This window comes from Netta rufina (genome assembly GCF_964035555.1).
Source record: "Netta rufina genome assembly, chromosome: 14".
In the NCBI taxonomy this organism is placed as follows: Eukaryota; Metazoa; Chordata; class Aves; order Anseriformes; family Anatidae; genus Netta; species Netta rufina.
In genome coordinates, this window is record NC_140137.1 from 6186033 (window position 1) to 6201840 (window position 15808).

Consider the following 15808-nt stretch of genomic DNA (forward strand, 5'->3'; position numbering starts at 1 on the left):
GTTGCACCAGGGGAGGTTTAGGTTGGATACTAGGAAGAACTTCTTTACCAAAAGGGTTGTTAGGCATTGTAATAGGCTGCCCAGGGAAGTGGTTGAATCACCATCCCTGGAGGTCTTTAAAAGACATTTAGATGTAGAGCTTAGGGATATGGTTTAGTGGAGGACTTGTTAGTGTTAGGTCAGAGGTTGGACTAGGTGATCTTGGAGGTCCCTTCCAACCTAGATGATTCTGTGATTCTGTAAGTTATGTTGCACTGTGACAAGATAATTACTTTCAGTCATTTTTCAAGATAATTTATTCTGAAGTTGGATAGTATGTGCTACATTTTCCTGAGCTGTTCCAGGGTCCAGTCTTTTTATGATCTTTTTCTATCTGTATCTTCTCTGTTATGTCAGTTATAATATGTGACTAACATTATGAATAATCATGTAATGAGAATGATTTCTCCAATCAAATGAGTTATCTTTCTCCTCTTGGAGCAATGTTTAGTTCTTTAAAGAGGAATATTTTTTTTCAATATTCATTAAAATTATACTTTGCATTTTCATCAAAATCTCAGTGTTTATGTGAAGTGAACCTGTTTCACTTCACACTTGTGGCTAGTCAATTAATATGCCCTTCTTCTGAAGGGGGAAACTGAAGCATATATGTATTAAGTCACTGAGGTAGGTACAGCATGGCATCGGCAGGAGCCAGGAATAGAATTCAAACCTACTGCCTTACAATGACAGAAATAGACTCATCCTCCAGGCAAAATACAAAAGCATGAAAATATTTGGAACTTGACAGCATGGAAGTATTGCATGCTTTTTGAAAATGTGTCATTCTAGTATATCAGATAAAAGATATCTGTGAGAAAGAAAGAGATATTCACACAAAATAGCATACATAGGATTATATTGTATAGAACTCTATCAATATTTTTAATATGCTCAGTAATTTTTTCTGGACATTAAATACATTCTTATACTTTTTGTAAAGTGTCCTTGGGGCTTTTTATGTATGGCAAACATTAAACCGCAAGCTCTTCACAAAAATTTTAAAATATGGTACACACAAAATACATCCATATTATGAAGCAGACTCACACCAGTATAGTTCATGCACATTTGGGTCATTATGATTATTTCTACTCTGTTTTGCACTGTATTTCTGTGCTAAAAGGCAAAGTACTTCAAAGTCTTTTTTTTTTTTTAATTGTAAGGCATATTATCAGCACCATACTAGGTTCTGCCCAAACAGGATATTTAGGTGGTGGGTTAAGATGTGAAAAAAACAGAAGATGGGAAAGGGAAAAATAATCACAAAGACTGAGGACACTCCCTTCTACCCCAACAGAAAACTTTGAGTGAAGGGAAAACTGTGAGCAGTTGCAGCTTAAGAACTTGATTATGTGAGTTGGCAATAATTTACTTTGTAAATCAAAGGAGAAGCTAGAGCAATATAGTTCTAGAGAAAAGATGTGACACTAAAAGGGCCTTGACCCAAATTTTCTACTTGGAATAGTACCTCTACTGTTCTGTTTATGCTGGAAGACCAGGATACTATGTCTGTGTTCTGTCTAACCATGTATTTATTTTTTTGTTGTGTGTGTGGACCATTTTTTTTAGAATTCCTTTTTAAGCAAAATCTTAAACTCTTTTTATCAAGTATCAGGCAGTTCTGTAGAGATAAAGGTACCCATGAGAGTAAAGCATTAGCAAAGAATATGTTGAGTTTGTTGTGGGTAGTGGGGGGCAGCGTGCTGAGGAAATCTCATTTCCCAGAATAAGACTAAGCCACAGAAGAGGCCAAAAGCGAAGTACGATAGCCTATTCAGACCAACATAAGCTGAAATTGTGGTGGATAGACAGGGCAGTTCCATGAGCATGTAGAGGTTGTTTATAGAGAGTGGTGATAGCCTGGAAGAACAGTGTTGAGCAAAATGAGGTCTCTTGAAGTGATTTGATGACACTCAGCATTTCACAGATCAGACCCTTAATTCAACTGGCAAAATTAGCTGAACTAGCGCTAGTGAAGATTAGATCAAATTGCTTCCTAGACCATTGGACACAAGTTCATCCAAAAGCGTGCAATAATGAGGCAGAGAAACACAGCACCCTTAGAAATGCAGTACCTTCCAGTGGCACACTTACTGTAGTAGTTCAAATTATACTGTCTATCTGATCACATGAAATAAGAAAGAAATCAGAGGAAATAGGAAGACACAGCACTGTGTACAAACTATTTCATTTCCTTGATCACATCAATGTTACAGAGTAATGTTAGATGGATAGACAGAAGGCTTTAGCCCTTACAGTTTATTTATTTTTTTTTATTTTTTTATTTTTTAGTGATAAGACCTACATCCATTTCACCTGGTATTTTTTTTCTGACAGTGGTTTGTTAAAGATTCCTAGGAACAGTATAACAGATCTGGGAGTAAAGTAACACTGATTTCTGTGTTCTCCCAGCCTCCAGTGACTGATGACATTTAGTAGTCCTCCTCTGATTTTTGTCTTTGATGCATCTAATAGCTGATATAAAATACAGGTATTCACAGCATCCTGTAGAAATGATTTTCACAGCTTATTTCTTATTTTGAATATACACCATGATTTTGCTCAGTGTTGTGCGCTTCTTGCATGAAAAACAGCAAACAGTAGGTCTCTGTTGTTTCTGTGGTACTTCAAATTTTATAGGTTCTACCATAACCCTCTGTAGTCATATTGTGTCCCTTGACTGAAGAAACCAAGTATTAGCCACAGTCCATTAAATGTAATCATGTAATCATTTTTGTCACATTTGTTTGCTTTTCTACTCTCTCTCTCTCTGGTATTTCTTTATCCTTTTGATGAGAGCCTAGAACAGCACACAGTATCCAACACTAGGATGCAACTTTCCTTTGACAGTAACATATGGATACCCTGTGTTCTCTTAACATTTGCTACTAATTCAAATTAATTTATTGTTTGGTTTTTTTGTGTGTTTGTTTGTTTTTTTCCTGATGCCATTAAACAGTTATTTTTATTTTTGTTTGTTTGTTTGTTTGTTTGTTTTGTTTTGTTTTGTTTTGGTGGACCTGCTTTTTACAACTATTAGATCTTTTTCCTGATTGGTAATAGCTAGTTGATAGTGAGTGACTGTGCTTGAGTAGGATTGTTTTTCCCTTGTGTTCAGGACTTTCAGGCTGCAGTACATTTGTCCCCACAGTGTTTGCAACAAAAATATTTCAACTTAAAACTAATAATTTTAGCTTTGAAGTAGAGGGAATAGGATGATTTGCTTTTCAAATTCTAAGTTGAATGAAACTATTTATTACACTTTATAAATTTACAGCAATACACTTGATCTTTATTTTACAAATACATTGTGCTGGAAAGTTAAACAAAGAAATCTGCTGTACAAATGTAATTTAATCTTGCTGCTTTAATAATAAGTACAAATAGTTGTTGCTTTTCAAGCTAGAGGCATCACATTTACACTCTTCTACTTGGAGAATACTATGTATCAACTCAGCTTTGAATGTGGTTTTATAATCCACCTGAGGAGGAAGATGGACAGAGGTGTCATCTTCATCTCCAGTCACCTATGAGAAAACTAAAAAGTTTTCTTTTAACTGGGGAAATGCAGTGGCAGCTCCTAACTAATGAGTGCAGGAGCTCTTTCAGCTGTCAAACCTATGAGGATAATGCAATAACATCTTGTAAATGAACTGCTCTTTCACACAGAAGGTAAAATTGTGTCTGAAAACACAATATATTTTTTCAAGAATATAATGTTTTATGCAGCAGAGGAAAGAAAAGATGTCTGAATTTTTCAGGAAAAATCAATAAACTTTTTGACAGCTATGCTTAAAATTGGTGATACATAAGTAACATGTCACATACAGAATGAACCTGTTGTGTTCATGTATGTGTGAACCTGGATTCTTTAGTGTCTTCAGTGTTTAAAAGTGTTTTCATCAATCAGAATTCTACACAAGATTAGAGTAGAATTCCAAAGAATATATTTATTGATCTGTGTCTTTTTTCTTTTTTTTTTTTTTTTTCTTCAGGGTGTTCTTGAGAGCCATCAACAAATTTGCAGAGACGATGAACCAAAAATTTCTGGAGAATATGAATTTTGAAGTCCAAGTAAGTATTAAGGTTTTTAGCTGAGTAGAAGTAGCACATATATTCTAGTCTGTCATTCTGGTCTCTCAGAGCCCTTCTGATATTTTGTTGGTAGTAAAAATACTATTAATTTGAGTTCTGTGGGATCAGACTATCTTTGATATGATGTGAAAATTTGACTTCAGTTGTTCATGATAAGGGACAAAACTGAGGAATTTTGCACTGTAATTCACTTAAAATAGGCAAGCAGACAACCCCTTCCCTTTTCCACCCCTTTATCCCCTTTTTTTTTTGGGGGGGGAAAGTGTGTTCAGAAAGGCAGCCTTTGAGATGTAATGCATATAACTTTTACAATATCACATATATGTACATAGGGTAGAATGAGTTGAAATTTGTTTGATGCTTAGATTATTTGCCAGTTAGAATTTATTTTTAATTTTTATCTTGCCTGATATTTCTTTCTTTATTTTTCTCCTTCACTTTTTACTTGCTTGTTTTTTGAGCAATTGCTTTCAAAAATAATTTAAATATGGGCTTTTGTTAGTGTGCTAACTGTCATTCTTTTTAACATATCTACTTTGCCATGCACGACAAAACAAATAAAATGTATTTGGTGGACATAAGTATGGCTACCAGAACCATGCTAGCTACTGTAAAGATTGTGTATATGTAAAAATTTTACCAAGGCACTCAATACCTGTTTAAAATTTTAAAGCAACAGTCTAACCTTGGAACTTTTATTTAAGATAAACTTCCTGTGGTGTTTCTGCACTTTCCAGAATGTTATCAAACATAACCAGGGACATAGGAGTTAAACACTGAACCTTGTAGTTCAAGGGAATATATTAATGCTTGTGCTTTTACTCATGGCTTGTCAAATATCTGAAGGCTTTGAGTAACCTGAACAACATTATGGTAAATGAATAATGCCATTAAAGAATTGTAGTTTTCACAAGAGACTTAAAAGTGGAAGTCAAGCAGATATTTATTTTTTCTTCATGAATAAAAGTTCTGAAGACACCCTATCTATAACAGCACCCTAAATACACCTTTTTTAAAAAGCTGCTGTTGGACTGAAAATGCCAGAACAATGCAAAATATATTGTCTAATCTTTTCTTAATTAAAAATCTAAATTTGGACACCCACAGTTATCTGTACTTATTCAGATCATAGCTCAAAATTTAATGTCTTAAATATTGCTATTGTTTTTCATGTTTACATGGTTTGAAAAAATCTATACATAGATAAGAGTTTTGCTACTACTCAGACTGTGTAGACTTGAGTACAGAAAAGCACTTAAAGCAAAAAAAAAAAAAAAATATATATATATATATATATATATTTGAATTGAGAAACCTGAGAGATCCTTTAGTCGATCTTCTTCATTTTCTGAGGATCAATTTTGTCTTGAGCTATATAGTTCAAGAAAACTTTTAATCATTACTAGGAAATGAGAACAAAAAAACAGATATAATTTGTTTAATGAAGTTCATAAGCAAGCATGAGCATTAACTCCAGGTAAATGGGTTCCTTCCATTGTTTATTAAATAGTTTCCTTCACAGTTTCTCTCTAAGGCTGTTACTATTTTTAGATTTAATATTTGCCTTTCAACTGTTGTTTTCAAGTATTTTTAGTTCAAAACAAACCAGCTATCCTTCTTTGTGTAGCTGCTGTGGTACTTGCATATTTTTATTTTACCTGTTAAGGTACCAAGAGTCTAGTATAATGTAGGTTTTGTTTTAACTGCTGTTTTGCAAAAGAAAATTCTAAATCAAGCTTAATTTCATTTTTATTTAACCATTATCTCATTGATGGGTTTTCTGGATACAGAACAGTGATGAGAAAATCAAGTCAAAGTTTGAGATGCTTTTCCTGCATAGGAGAGCAAGTCTTTGGGATGTCTTTAAGGTGTCTGTATTCAAAAGAAATTTAGGGTTTTTAAATAAATACTTACTTTAATGAAAGTAAACAATACATTTACATTTCATACGGAATGTATTTATTGCCAAAAGTCTGCAGATAGAAACAAATGCCAGCATATTGCTTTTTAGTATTCAGTTCAAACTCTTGCGTTATAAATATTACAATGCATTGAAAGTATCAGTAGGCAAAAATTGGCAGTTGATGGAAGCTTGGTATCAGAAAGATTCAAAGATTCAAAACTTCTAACCAGTTTGGAATTTCTCTATATAGAACAATATATATACTATACTATACTATATATATAATATAATTATATACTATAATATATATTGAGCAATATATACTATATTCTATAGGAATAGTGTATGTCAGCATGGTGAAAATGTTGGAGTTGCATACTGGCAAAGTTGAAAAATTATGTTAAATTATATTACAAAGAATGAATTCTTTGTAAATGAGCAAATGATTTATACTGTTTTAGGATCATGTTTTCTTATGCATGGTTATTAACAAATAGTTATTAACAAACAATTATAGAAAAACCCTAATTAAAAGTAATTAAAAGAAAGCCATTTAAAGCACAGTGAAGTAGATCTGAGCATTTCTCACTTGGCAGAGTGGTTACGTGACTGTGTAGCAGACGACCCAGCCAAACAAAACAAGTAGACTGCGAAGTAATTGAGCAAATAAAAAATAATACATCTAGAGCAAAAGCAATGCAGAATTTTGTGCTAGTCTGTTGAAGGTTGTTAAATGGAGGATAAAAGGTTCCTGGCCTTTTTCCTGCTTCCAAAGCAGAATTGCTTTTTTACTCACAATGTGATTCAGGCAGACAGTGAAGAAGAGGTATCATTTAGGACCTGTAAAAGGATGTGGCTGCAATCTTTAAAACTGTTCACAAACTTAAAGCCATAGGTTCAGTGATGAAGCTGTTACTTACCTCAGAGACAAATACCAGAGCTGCACAGCACAGCAGTGATGTGCCATTCTACATAAATTTTCTGCCTTAGCCTGTAATAAACTGAGCACATGGAGTCCATTTATGTGAAAAGCCCTTTTTAAAATTCCAGTGCTTAGTTATCTACAATAGGTCTGAATATTGTGACTGTCACTGGCAGTGGTCAGCCAGGAAGTGCCATAGCTGTTGTTTGGTTTGAGAGTCATTATAAAAGATTCTTACAGGTAACTTAAAAGAAGTTGCATGATGTCTGAATGTATATGCCTGTAGGGCAAGTAAGTCGTTTGTTTGTTTGTTTTAGTGTTTTGGTTTTTGTTTGTTTGTTTGTTTGTTTTGGGGGGTGAGGGTGGGAAGTTGTTGTTTTTTGAGTGCTGCATGCAGACTTTATATTCTAGATGTATTCAGATCTGCTTCAGGCACTCTTGGAAATCAAATCAGATTTAGAAATTGCAGGTGTTGTTCAATGTAATAATCAACATAACCTAGTACAATAAAGACAGGAATAACTAAGAGGCATTTGGTACAGAATATTTACAGTTGTGTTGAAATAGAAAATTGAGAGTTGCAGAAGAAACAATTTTATTGGGGAGAAGAGAGTGTATTGCTATTGTGTTTGACCAAAAATAGACCATGAAGCAAAGACGGAAGAAGGCTTGCAATTGTCATGGTACTCTAAGTTCATAAATGCATACTGTACATGTATAAACAAGGTAGGAATCTTGCATCATACATTAATGGGCATTACTCAGTACTGAAATTAAACTGGAAAATATAGACAATGCATGCAAATCTGAAGTTTAATAGGAGTTGCTGGAATAGGTAAAAAAAAAAACTTCCATATTTAGCAGTTTATATCCTCTTCTTGTCTCTGTATTTGAAATACGTTGTTGGATTTAAGTTAAACACAAAGAATCATAGAATATTCTGAGTTGGAAGGGCCTAACAATTATCATCAAGTCCAACTCTTGGCTTGATACAGGACTACCTAAAAATGAAGCCATATGTCTGAGAGCATGGTCCAAATCCTTTTTGAAATCTGGCAGGCTTGGTGCCATGACTGTGAGTATTGAATCAGACTATCCTGGAAGTCTGTGAAATGTTTCTCACTTAAACATTCTAAAAAACTGACTCATCAGACATCTGCCTGAAGGGATTTAGCTGATTTTACTTTGGGCATAATCTGGATTAAGTGACCTGTCAGGTTTCCTTCCAGATGTGTTCTGTATTTACAATGAGAATAAATTCACTGAAGGGTAAACCATACCACCGAAGGTTTGCAAGTACAGAAAGTGTAATAGTTTAAGCTATTTTATTCAGGATGAATATAGTAAGGAGACGTATTGATGGCACACAAGGAAAATTCAAAAAAAAAAAAAAAAAAAAAAAAAAGTAAATTAGTAAAGCAAGTCTAAGTTTAGACATTCTTCCTAAAACCATGATGGTCTGTCTTAATGGTGTTCAGTGTCTTCTTTGATTTCTTTGTTGCATTTTGTGTTAATTAAAAGTCTTATCTGTGAGTTTACAAATTGTTTATATTTTCTCTTTTCCCTCTTCACTATCTGCATGTGCTCTCAGTATTGCAGTTTTGATTTTTATTACACAGTCACTGAAGCACTGTTTTAAAAGTGTGGATAAGGATTTAGTCAGATTTTGCAAATGTCTGGCCAGCTTGGTGAAAATAAATTATTGGTACTGAAGAAGTAAAATGCTGAACAGTTTTTGAGAGAGAGAGAATTGCAAATCACCTAAGAAATCAGATATGAAAAATGTCTAGTAGCTTTATTACCAAGTGTCTCTTTTCCTTGGAAATAATAGATACAATACAGAAAGCAAACCAATGCTTGAAAGACCTTTTGAAATTCTTTTATGTGACTCTAGGCAAGTTGGTTGTGCAGACCTGCCTTTTCTTCTATGTATTTACTAAACATGCTGCCACAAAGAGGAGTGCCATGAAGATTGGGTGTGATTTCTTAGGGAGTTACTTGTAAATTAGGCTCAATCATAAATAAAATTAGTATTAGTATCTATTCTTTCTGTGCTTTATTATTTTAGAATGCATATTTCAGTGCATTAGAGGATTGTATGATTGATGTAAACACTCATTTTAACCTGTGTAATAACTCTTGGGTAATGTATTGCATACTAATATTCTTCAATGCAAAGCCATTGGCTGCATGCTTATGGGGAGTTAGCCTACAAAGGAAATTGATTTCTTATGTAAAGCTAATAAAGTCATTGTCAGAGTCCGATACTCTGTAACCAGGTTCTTTTAGATGCTCCACACATGTGGGTTGTAATGTTGAATATCAAATTTACTTAGATGAAGATAGCTTATGTTACATGAGGTTTCTGACTTAGCAGAGTCTTACAGAAAACACAACAAAAGTGTAACTTAGACTTTGTAAATTTTAACAATTGCAATACACTGTTCAGTTACAATACCAATGTGATTCCTGTTACCAATCTCTGTAATATGCTCACAGTCATGAAGCTGGTTGTCCCTGGTCTCTGGGAAGGATTAAGTGGGTTGATGGAAGCTCAAAACTTCTGCTATTTTCAAAAATATTTTGTTAATTGCTTAGTTTTTATATTCTATGTTGAGCTGAGCCACATATGCATTCCCTCCATGCTTGTCTGGCTATCTCAGAAATATCTCAGAGATATTCACTCTTTTGTAATTAACTTGGGGTGAAACATTTATACCACCAGTTCATCCAGTCAACTGGGATACAGTCAGTTGACCCACTCATCTGACAGAGCTGTTTATCTCAAACAAAGGCCCTGCTCTGGTCCCCTTTGTGGTGAAATACCCACATTGTTCTGTACTGTTCCAGTCAGACACTGCATCTCAGTATGAATTGTAGTGAATAACTGCTGACTAATTATAGGAAAGGGTCACTTCTCAGCTCTAGCTTGGTCTCTGAGGGCTCTGTCCCCAAGCCAACAGCTCATCACTGGAGCTCATGTCGACAAGCAGCAAAGTGTGAGCATTCATGCTCAGCAAGAGAGTTCTGATCCTCGTTTTGTGTCACTGTCCTACTTTATTTCAGCCCTATCATGTGCTAGATAACTTGATACTCAAATGCAAAACATCTTGGAATGTTATTGTGGGCTTAAGAGAAATCAAAACTTGTATCATAGATAAACATTTTGCATTTTTCACCTATCCACTTTTTATTATTCAAAGATTACCTTGCCCCGCTGGGTTTTTATGTTAGTTTTGGTATTCAAAAGTTTGCAAGTTACACTGTTGTAATTCAGAACGCTGCATTTTTTTTTCAGTCATCAGAGTATTCTGTGAAAAAAATTAAAAGTATTTTATAAATAAGGATATTGTGTCTTTAGGGTGTATTTCTAACAAAGGTAGCATTGAACTTGGAATTATTATGTGAATAAATGCAGTGATAAGACATTGTTTTTCTGCCCATAAACAGGAGTGATTGGAGAAATGTTCATTTTACAGGTGTAATTAACACATGCAAACTGTATTCCCTATATATTGATAAATACAACTGACAGACTCTAAATTGATCAAATTAGTCTTCAATAACTTTGATAAGGGGATGTAGAGGCTTTTAAGAGCATAAATAATGTTTTTCCTGGGGAAAATGCTCTGAATTAGCATGTTAGTGTACTGTCAAACATTAGACATGAACATAATGTAAATGTTTTTATTAATGGGGAAAGATCTACAGCTTTACCTAGTGCTAATATTCAAATGTAATTTTTAATAAGGCTGTGATTGGTGTGGATGAATTCAGACCATCTTTGAATTGTATAAATGTCTCCAATCAAATGCCATTTGAATCTGCTCATCTATACCAAGTCTTCTGAACTGCAAATATGTACAGACAGAAACAGCTAAAGACTTTTGGATAAACAAGTCTGTTAAGTAGAGCTTTAGGTGGGCTTCCCAGGAATAAATGTAACACATGATCTTTTTGATGTTACAGAGAGGATATTTTCAAGTTTTACTTATTTTAGGAAAGATTTGTGGTTTTGTGTGCTGGTATCTATTCTATATGGTTACTTGTGCACAGGAGGGTTTTCCAGGCAATAAAGGGCAAAGGTCACATAAGTTTTTGATGAAACATTAGATTCCTAGAGTATCTAATGTGGATTCCCAACATAGGATTGTATCTCACCATTTAAAATCATTTAAAAGCTCTTAGTTATGGCTTTTTTTTCTTTTTTTCTTTTTCTTTTTTTTTTTTTTCCATCCTTCAAATTGCTGTTGATTGCACTTACTGTTTTCTTTCTACTTTCTCCCTGATACCTATTACACATATTTTTAGTTGCAAATATCTTTTTACCTTTAAGTAAATGAAGTATTTAGATCTATTAGTATTTAGTATCTAGAACTATTGTTGACTATTTAGAAGCTTCTTAGAGCATTATTTACTTCCTTGAATTTGTTTTTCCTACTGCAGTTTCTTTTTTCCCTCCCACCTCTAGCATATGAGAGAAGTATTTTATTTTGATTGCCTGGAGAACAAGTAATATGCCTTCAGAAATGAAAGGCTCTGCAATGGAAATACAGGCTTACTTTCTCAGTACATGACGCAGTACTAACAGTATTTATTCAGGGCAGTATTTTGTCCTTGTTTCATGTAGACAGCTCTTAACAAAATATACTTGAATTTCACACACATTATTGTTGAATTAGAGCGCACAGAGAAGAGGGTAGATACTTTCTGAAGTAGGTGTCAAACAAAGTGTAATTACATTGGGTGCCCTTAGGTCCGAGCTGTTAAGATTCACTTGCTTGTAATGTATTTCACTTCTGCTGTGGTTCATGGTTTAGTGTTGTTAGCTAATGAATCTCATATAAATGTATTTTAGCAGTATTCATTCAGCTGCTGTACTATCAAGAGGAAATGTGTAGTAGTGGTTATTAAATTTCAACTTTCTTGCATTTCTGCTAATTGCATAATACTAATGATGTACAACTTTGCATAATATAAAAATCTCAAATTGTTTGCATCATTTGGTTTCATAAATTATTCAGTATTATGCGTAGTTTAGTATTGCTTGGCTTTGCTCAAAACCATTATAATTTCCTTATATTTAATTTACAGCTGTGGAACAACTATTTTCATTTGGCTGTGGCTTTTATTACCCAAGATTCACTGCAACTAGAAAACTTTTCTCATGCAAAATACAACAAAATCCAGAACAAGTAAGCAAAAATATATACTTCATCATATGTCTTTATTTTTTTTATTAATATGATGATAAAGATCATGGTAAAGATACTTTTTTTTTTTTTTTTCTAGATATGGAGATATGAGACGTTTAATTGGCTTTGCTATCCGTGATATGTGGTACAAACTTGGTGAGTAGGCAAATGAACTTAATTACAACCGAATGCGTAACATATTGCATGTTTTGCTGAAAAATATCTGATGTGAAATGTTTTTGTAAATATTTGTGGAATTTGACACTGTAAGATGTTTTCACTCTCGTGACTAAACTTGGTACTGACACGAGATACTGTCTGAGTATCATCTATTATTTATTACTACAAGAACTCCCAAACTTCTCTCAAATTTCAAAGATGGTTGGACTTTATTTTGCTGAAATTTAGAACCAAATAACTTTTCCCAGAGTAGGTTGCTCCTGATTCATGTTAAGTGTGTGTATCTTAAAGGTAGTCATGGCAAAAGTCTTTTTTGGTTGCTGAATATATAGTAAGTTCTTTGAAATTAAAATGTCAAACAATTAGAGCTCTTGTTACATCCCATCAAAGGGTCACCTTCATGAATACAAGGCAAGATTTAAACCGGTTGACTGGATGTGAAAGGGAAGGCATGATTTATCCTGAACAAAGTACCATAAGCAGAATATGAGGGATGTTAAAAACTGTGTTACTTAATTTATAGATCTTAAGGACCCACTAAGCAGATAACTGTATACAGGTGAACTGTGTTTTTACCTGGTAATCTTTCTGTATGCACATTGATTGAGGGCTCATCCATTTCAGTTGTTAGGCAAATAATAATAATAATAATAATAATCCTGATTTCCATTAAACAGGAAATTCTCTTTTGGCAAGAGGTTTAGGCTGATGAAGTATCCAGTTTATGATTTCCACCAAATGGGTAATAACACAACAGTTGAAGATATTACATAGGAAGTTGAAGATGCTGTTTCTGACTGATTTTTAGGATGAACTTGAACTTTATCTTCTCTCAGGCAGGCAGGGGAGATTTAACTTCCTGTTTTCTTGCAATAAATTTGTTATTGATTGTGCTAAGAACAGCAGTGCTAACAAGAAATATTCAAGATGCATTAAGGAAAAAATCTCTTGAAGACACTGTTTTAGAGAGTAAAAAATTATTCTGAAATTTATACCAGAATGGAATGTCCAGTCTAGTAGTGTCAGTGTTACCACGGATAGACAGCTCTTCAGGTTGGAGCATGTATACAGCTAATTTCATAAAGAAATCAGCATATGGCATTCGTGTGGGTAGTGCATTGTATGTTTTCCTTTTCCATATAATTTATTATTTTATTCATAAATACAGTATTGGGCAGTACACATATCAGTCTGCCTGATACACCATATTTGTTGCAAAGAAATGTTATTTCAAAACAAGGGGATATTAAAAAGAAAAAAAAAAAAAAGGCTTTTTCTATAGCTTTAATAAAAAGGAGTCTGCAATCTGAAAAGCAGTACAATGTCTTGAGTATAAACCATGCTGGAGGTTTACAGCAAGATTGATACAAATTGTCTTGTTCTTTGAGGCAGATGATCTTCCTTTGTCCATTTAAGTCGTTGTGATGTTTGAGATGTTACTCTTGATCTCTGAAAAGGAAATAACAGTTGCTGATGGCAGCATAGTCTTTCAAAAGATTTTTTTTTCCCTGTCCAGACAGTCATGTGCTAAGGTCTTTTTTTGGTTTTTGGTTTTGAGTCTTGGTCAGGCAATGGATATTGCTATAATTTAGCTTAAGATTTCTGCTTTTTTTTTTTTTTTTTTTTTTTTTTTACTCATATAAGAGGATTTTGTTGGAGATTATTTTTACAGGTAAAGGAATGATACATGATGCATAATACATGAAGGATACATGATACATAATACATGAATTTCTGTGGTTTTCAAAATACCTGTTATTATAGGTCTTATAGGGTAGATATACTTACCCTATTAAAGTGATTCAGTTGTCATAAGATTTTTTTCTATCTTGACATTACTGATTGTACTAGGATTAGTAATAGTTTTTATCAACATGACTGGAAGAAAAAATAATGTTGCAAACTATTAAGTATTGACATCATTGTTCAGTTATGCTTAAAGTTACAACATCATGGCACCCATGTGAGGGAAGAATTAGGTTACTTTTATTTATGGAATAAGTCCAGTCATATCTTTTTGTGAGAATATTTGAATATTTTAATTTCCTTATAAGCTTCAGGCAGATATTCTGAGACAGGTCATTGGATTTTGATGGTGGTCTAATCCATCTCTCTCTCTTTTTTTTTTTTTCTTTTTTTTTTTTAACACTATGTGGCATTCCATTCGAAGCTCTCTTGCTGAGAGAATTTGAAGGATTCCTAGTTTATTATTATTATTATTATTATTACTTTCTACTCAAATAATTTAAAAGAGGATGTTTACCGGTAAAAAAACAAAACGTTCATAAAAAATCTCAACTCAGCTGGCATACGTTTATATTTCTGGCATTGAATTCTGGCATCTTGGAATGAGGGTATATTTATTAATTTTTTTTTTTATCTTTTGAAAAGGGGTACAGATGAAGTTCTGAAGTTCTGAGGCTGTTATTACCATACGCAGTTGAAAAAAAAAATGCTTTAAATGATTGCATGCCCTTAAATGTTTTTTTCCTAAACATTTTTTCCCTCTCCTCTCAAATATCTAATGTGTAATTTTATTTTAGGCCAGAATAAAATTTGCTTTATTCCGGGGATGGTTGGACCCATCCTGGAAATGACACTTATTCCAGAGGTTGAACTACGAAAAGCCACGATCCCAATTTTCTTTGACATGATGCTGTGTGAATATCAAAGGACAGGAGAATTCAAAAAGGTAATTACAAATTTAATATATATATATTTTTAAATGTCACGTAGTCAGTTTATATCTGGCAAATATTTGTTGTGTGGGTTTCTCTGTTTTGAAAAAGTAAAATTCAAAATATTGAGAACAAAAGAAAGAGCTCTTGCACAAGCCAGTTTAGGCTTTCTAAAGTGGATTAGTTGGAATTGAGAAAAACTTCTTTCATAATGACAACAATAAGGCACTAGACAAGAGCCCAGAGAGTTTAGAGAATCTTCATCAGAAATTTCAAAATTTTACTGAAGAATGTCCTGAGTGGCAAGACATTACATTGAAGTCAGTCCGTTGTTAAATAATAGGTAGAATTAAATGATTTCCAGGGGTCCCTTCTCGTTTAAATTTTTCATGATTCCTGTTTGGAACATAGATCTTTACAAAACAAAATTTTAAATTCTTAATAAGGAGTGTCTTGACAGAAGTTTCAGTGAGTAGTTTTAAATGAATTGCACATTAATAGATTTTCAAATAAACTTTTTAAAATACGTACTTTGTGAAAAATAACCCCTGTGAAGATCTGACATTCCAAAAATGTTTTCTAAAGGAGTTTTAGGGGAAAAAAAAAATAATAATATTTAAAAAGTATTTTAAAATCACAAATACTGCATATTTTTGATAGAAAAGAAATAGGATGGTGGAATAGGGCACTTGGGAGCATGGTCTAGATCTCTTTCCACTGCTTAATATGTGCATTTGGACAGTTAGCATCTGTCAGTTTCTCTCCTAGCTCACTTTTCCATTCTCTGCAGACT

The 15808-nt window shown here is 33.5% G+C and overlaps 1 protein-coding gene across 1 annotated transcript in view; it reads left to right on the forward strand.

Annotated features, from left to right (window-relative positions):
- DOCK2 (dedicator of cytokinesis 2) overlaps window positions 1–15808 on the forward strand; it is a gene marked incomplete at its 5' end in the record, with an annotated part of 189235 nt that overhangs the window by 131385 nt on the left and 42042 nt on the right. Inside the window, 4 exons of the mRNA XM_084295002.1 lie at window positions 4038–4116; window positions 12057–12157; window positions 12255–12313; window positions 14881–15029. Of these exons, the coding sequence (XP_084151128.1) occupies window positions 4038–4116; window positions 12057–12157; window positions 12255–12313; window positions 14881–15029 (388 nt within the window). The remainder of the gene's footprint in view (window positions 1–4037; window positions 4117–12056; window positions 12158–12254; window positions 12314–14880; window positions 15030–15808) is intronic.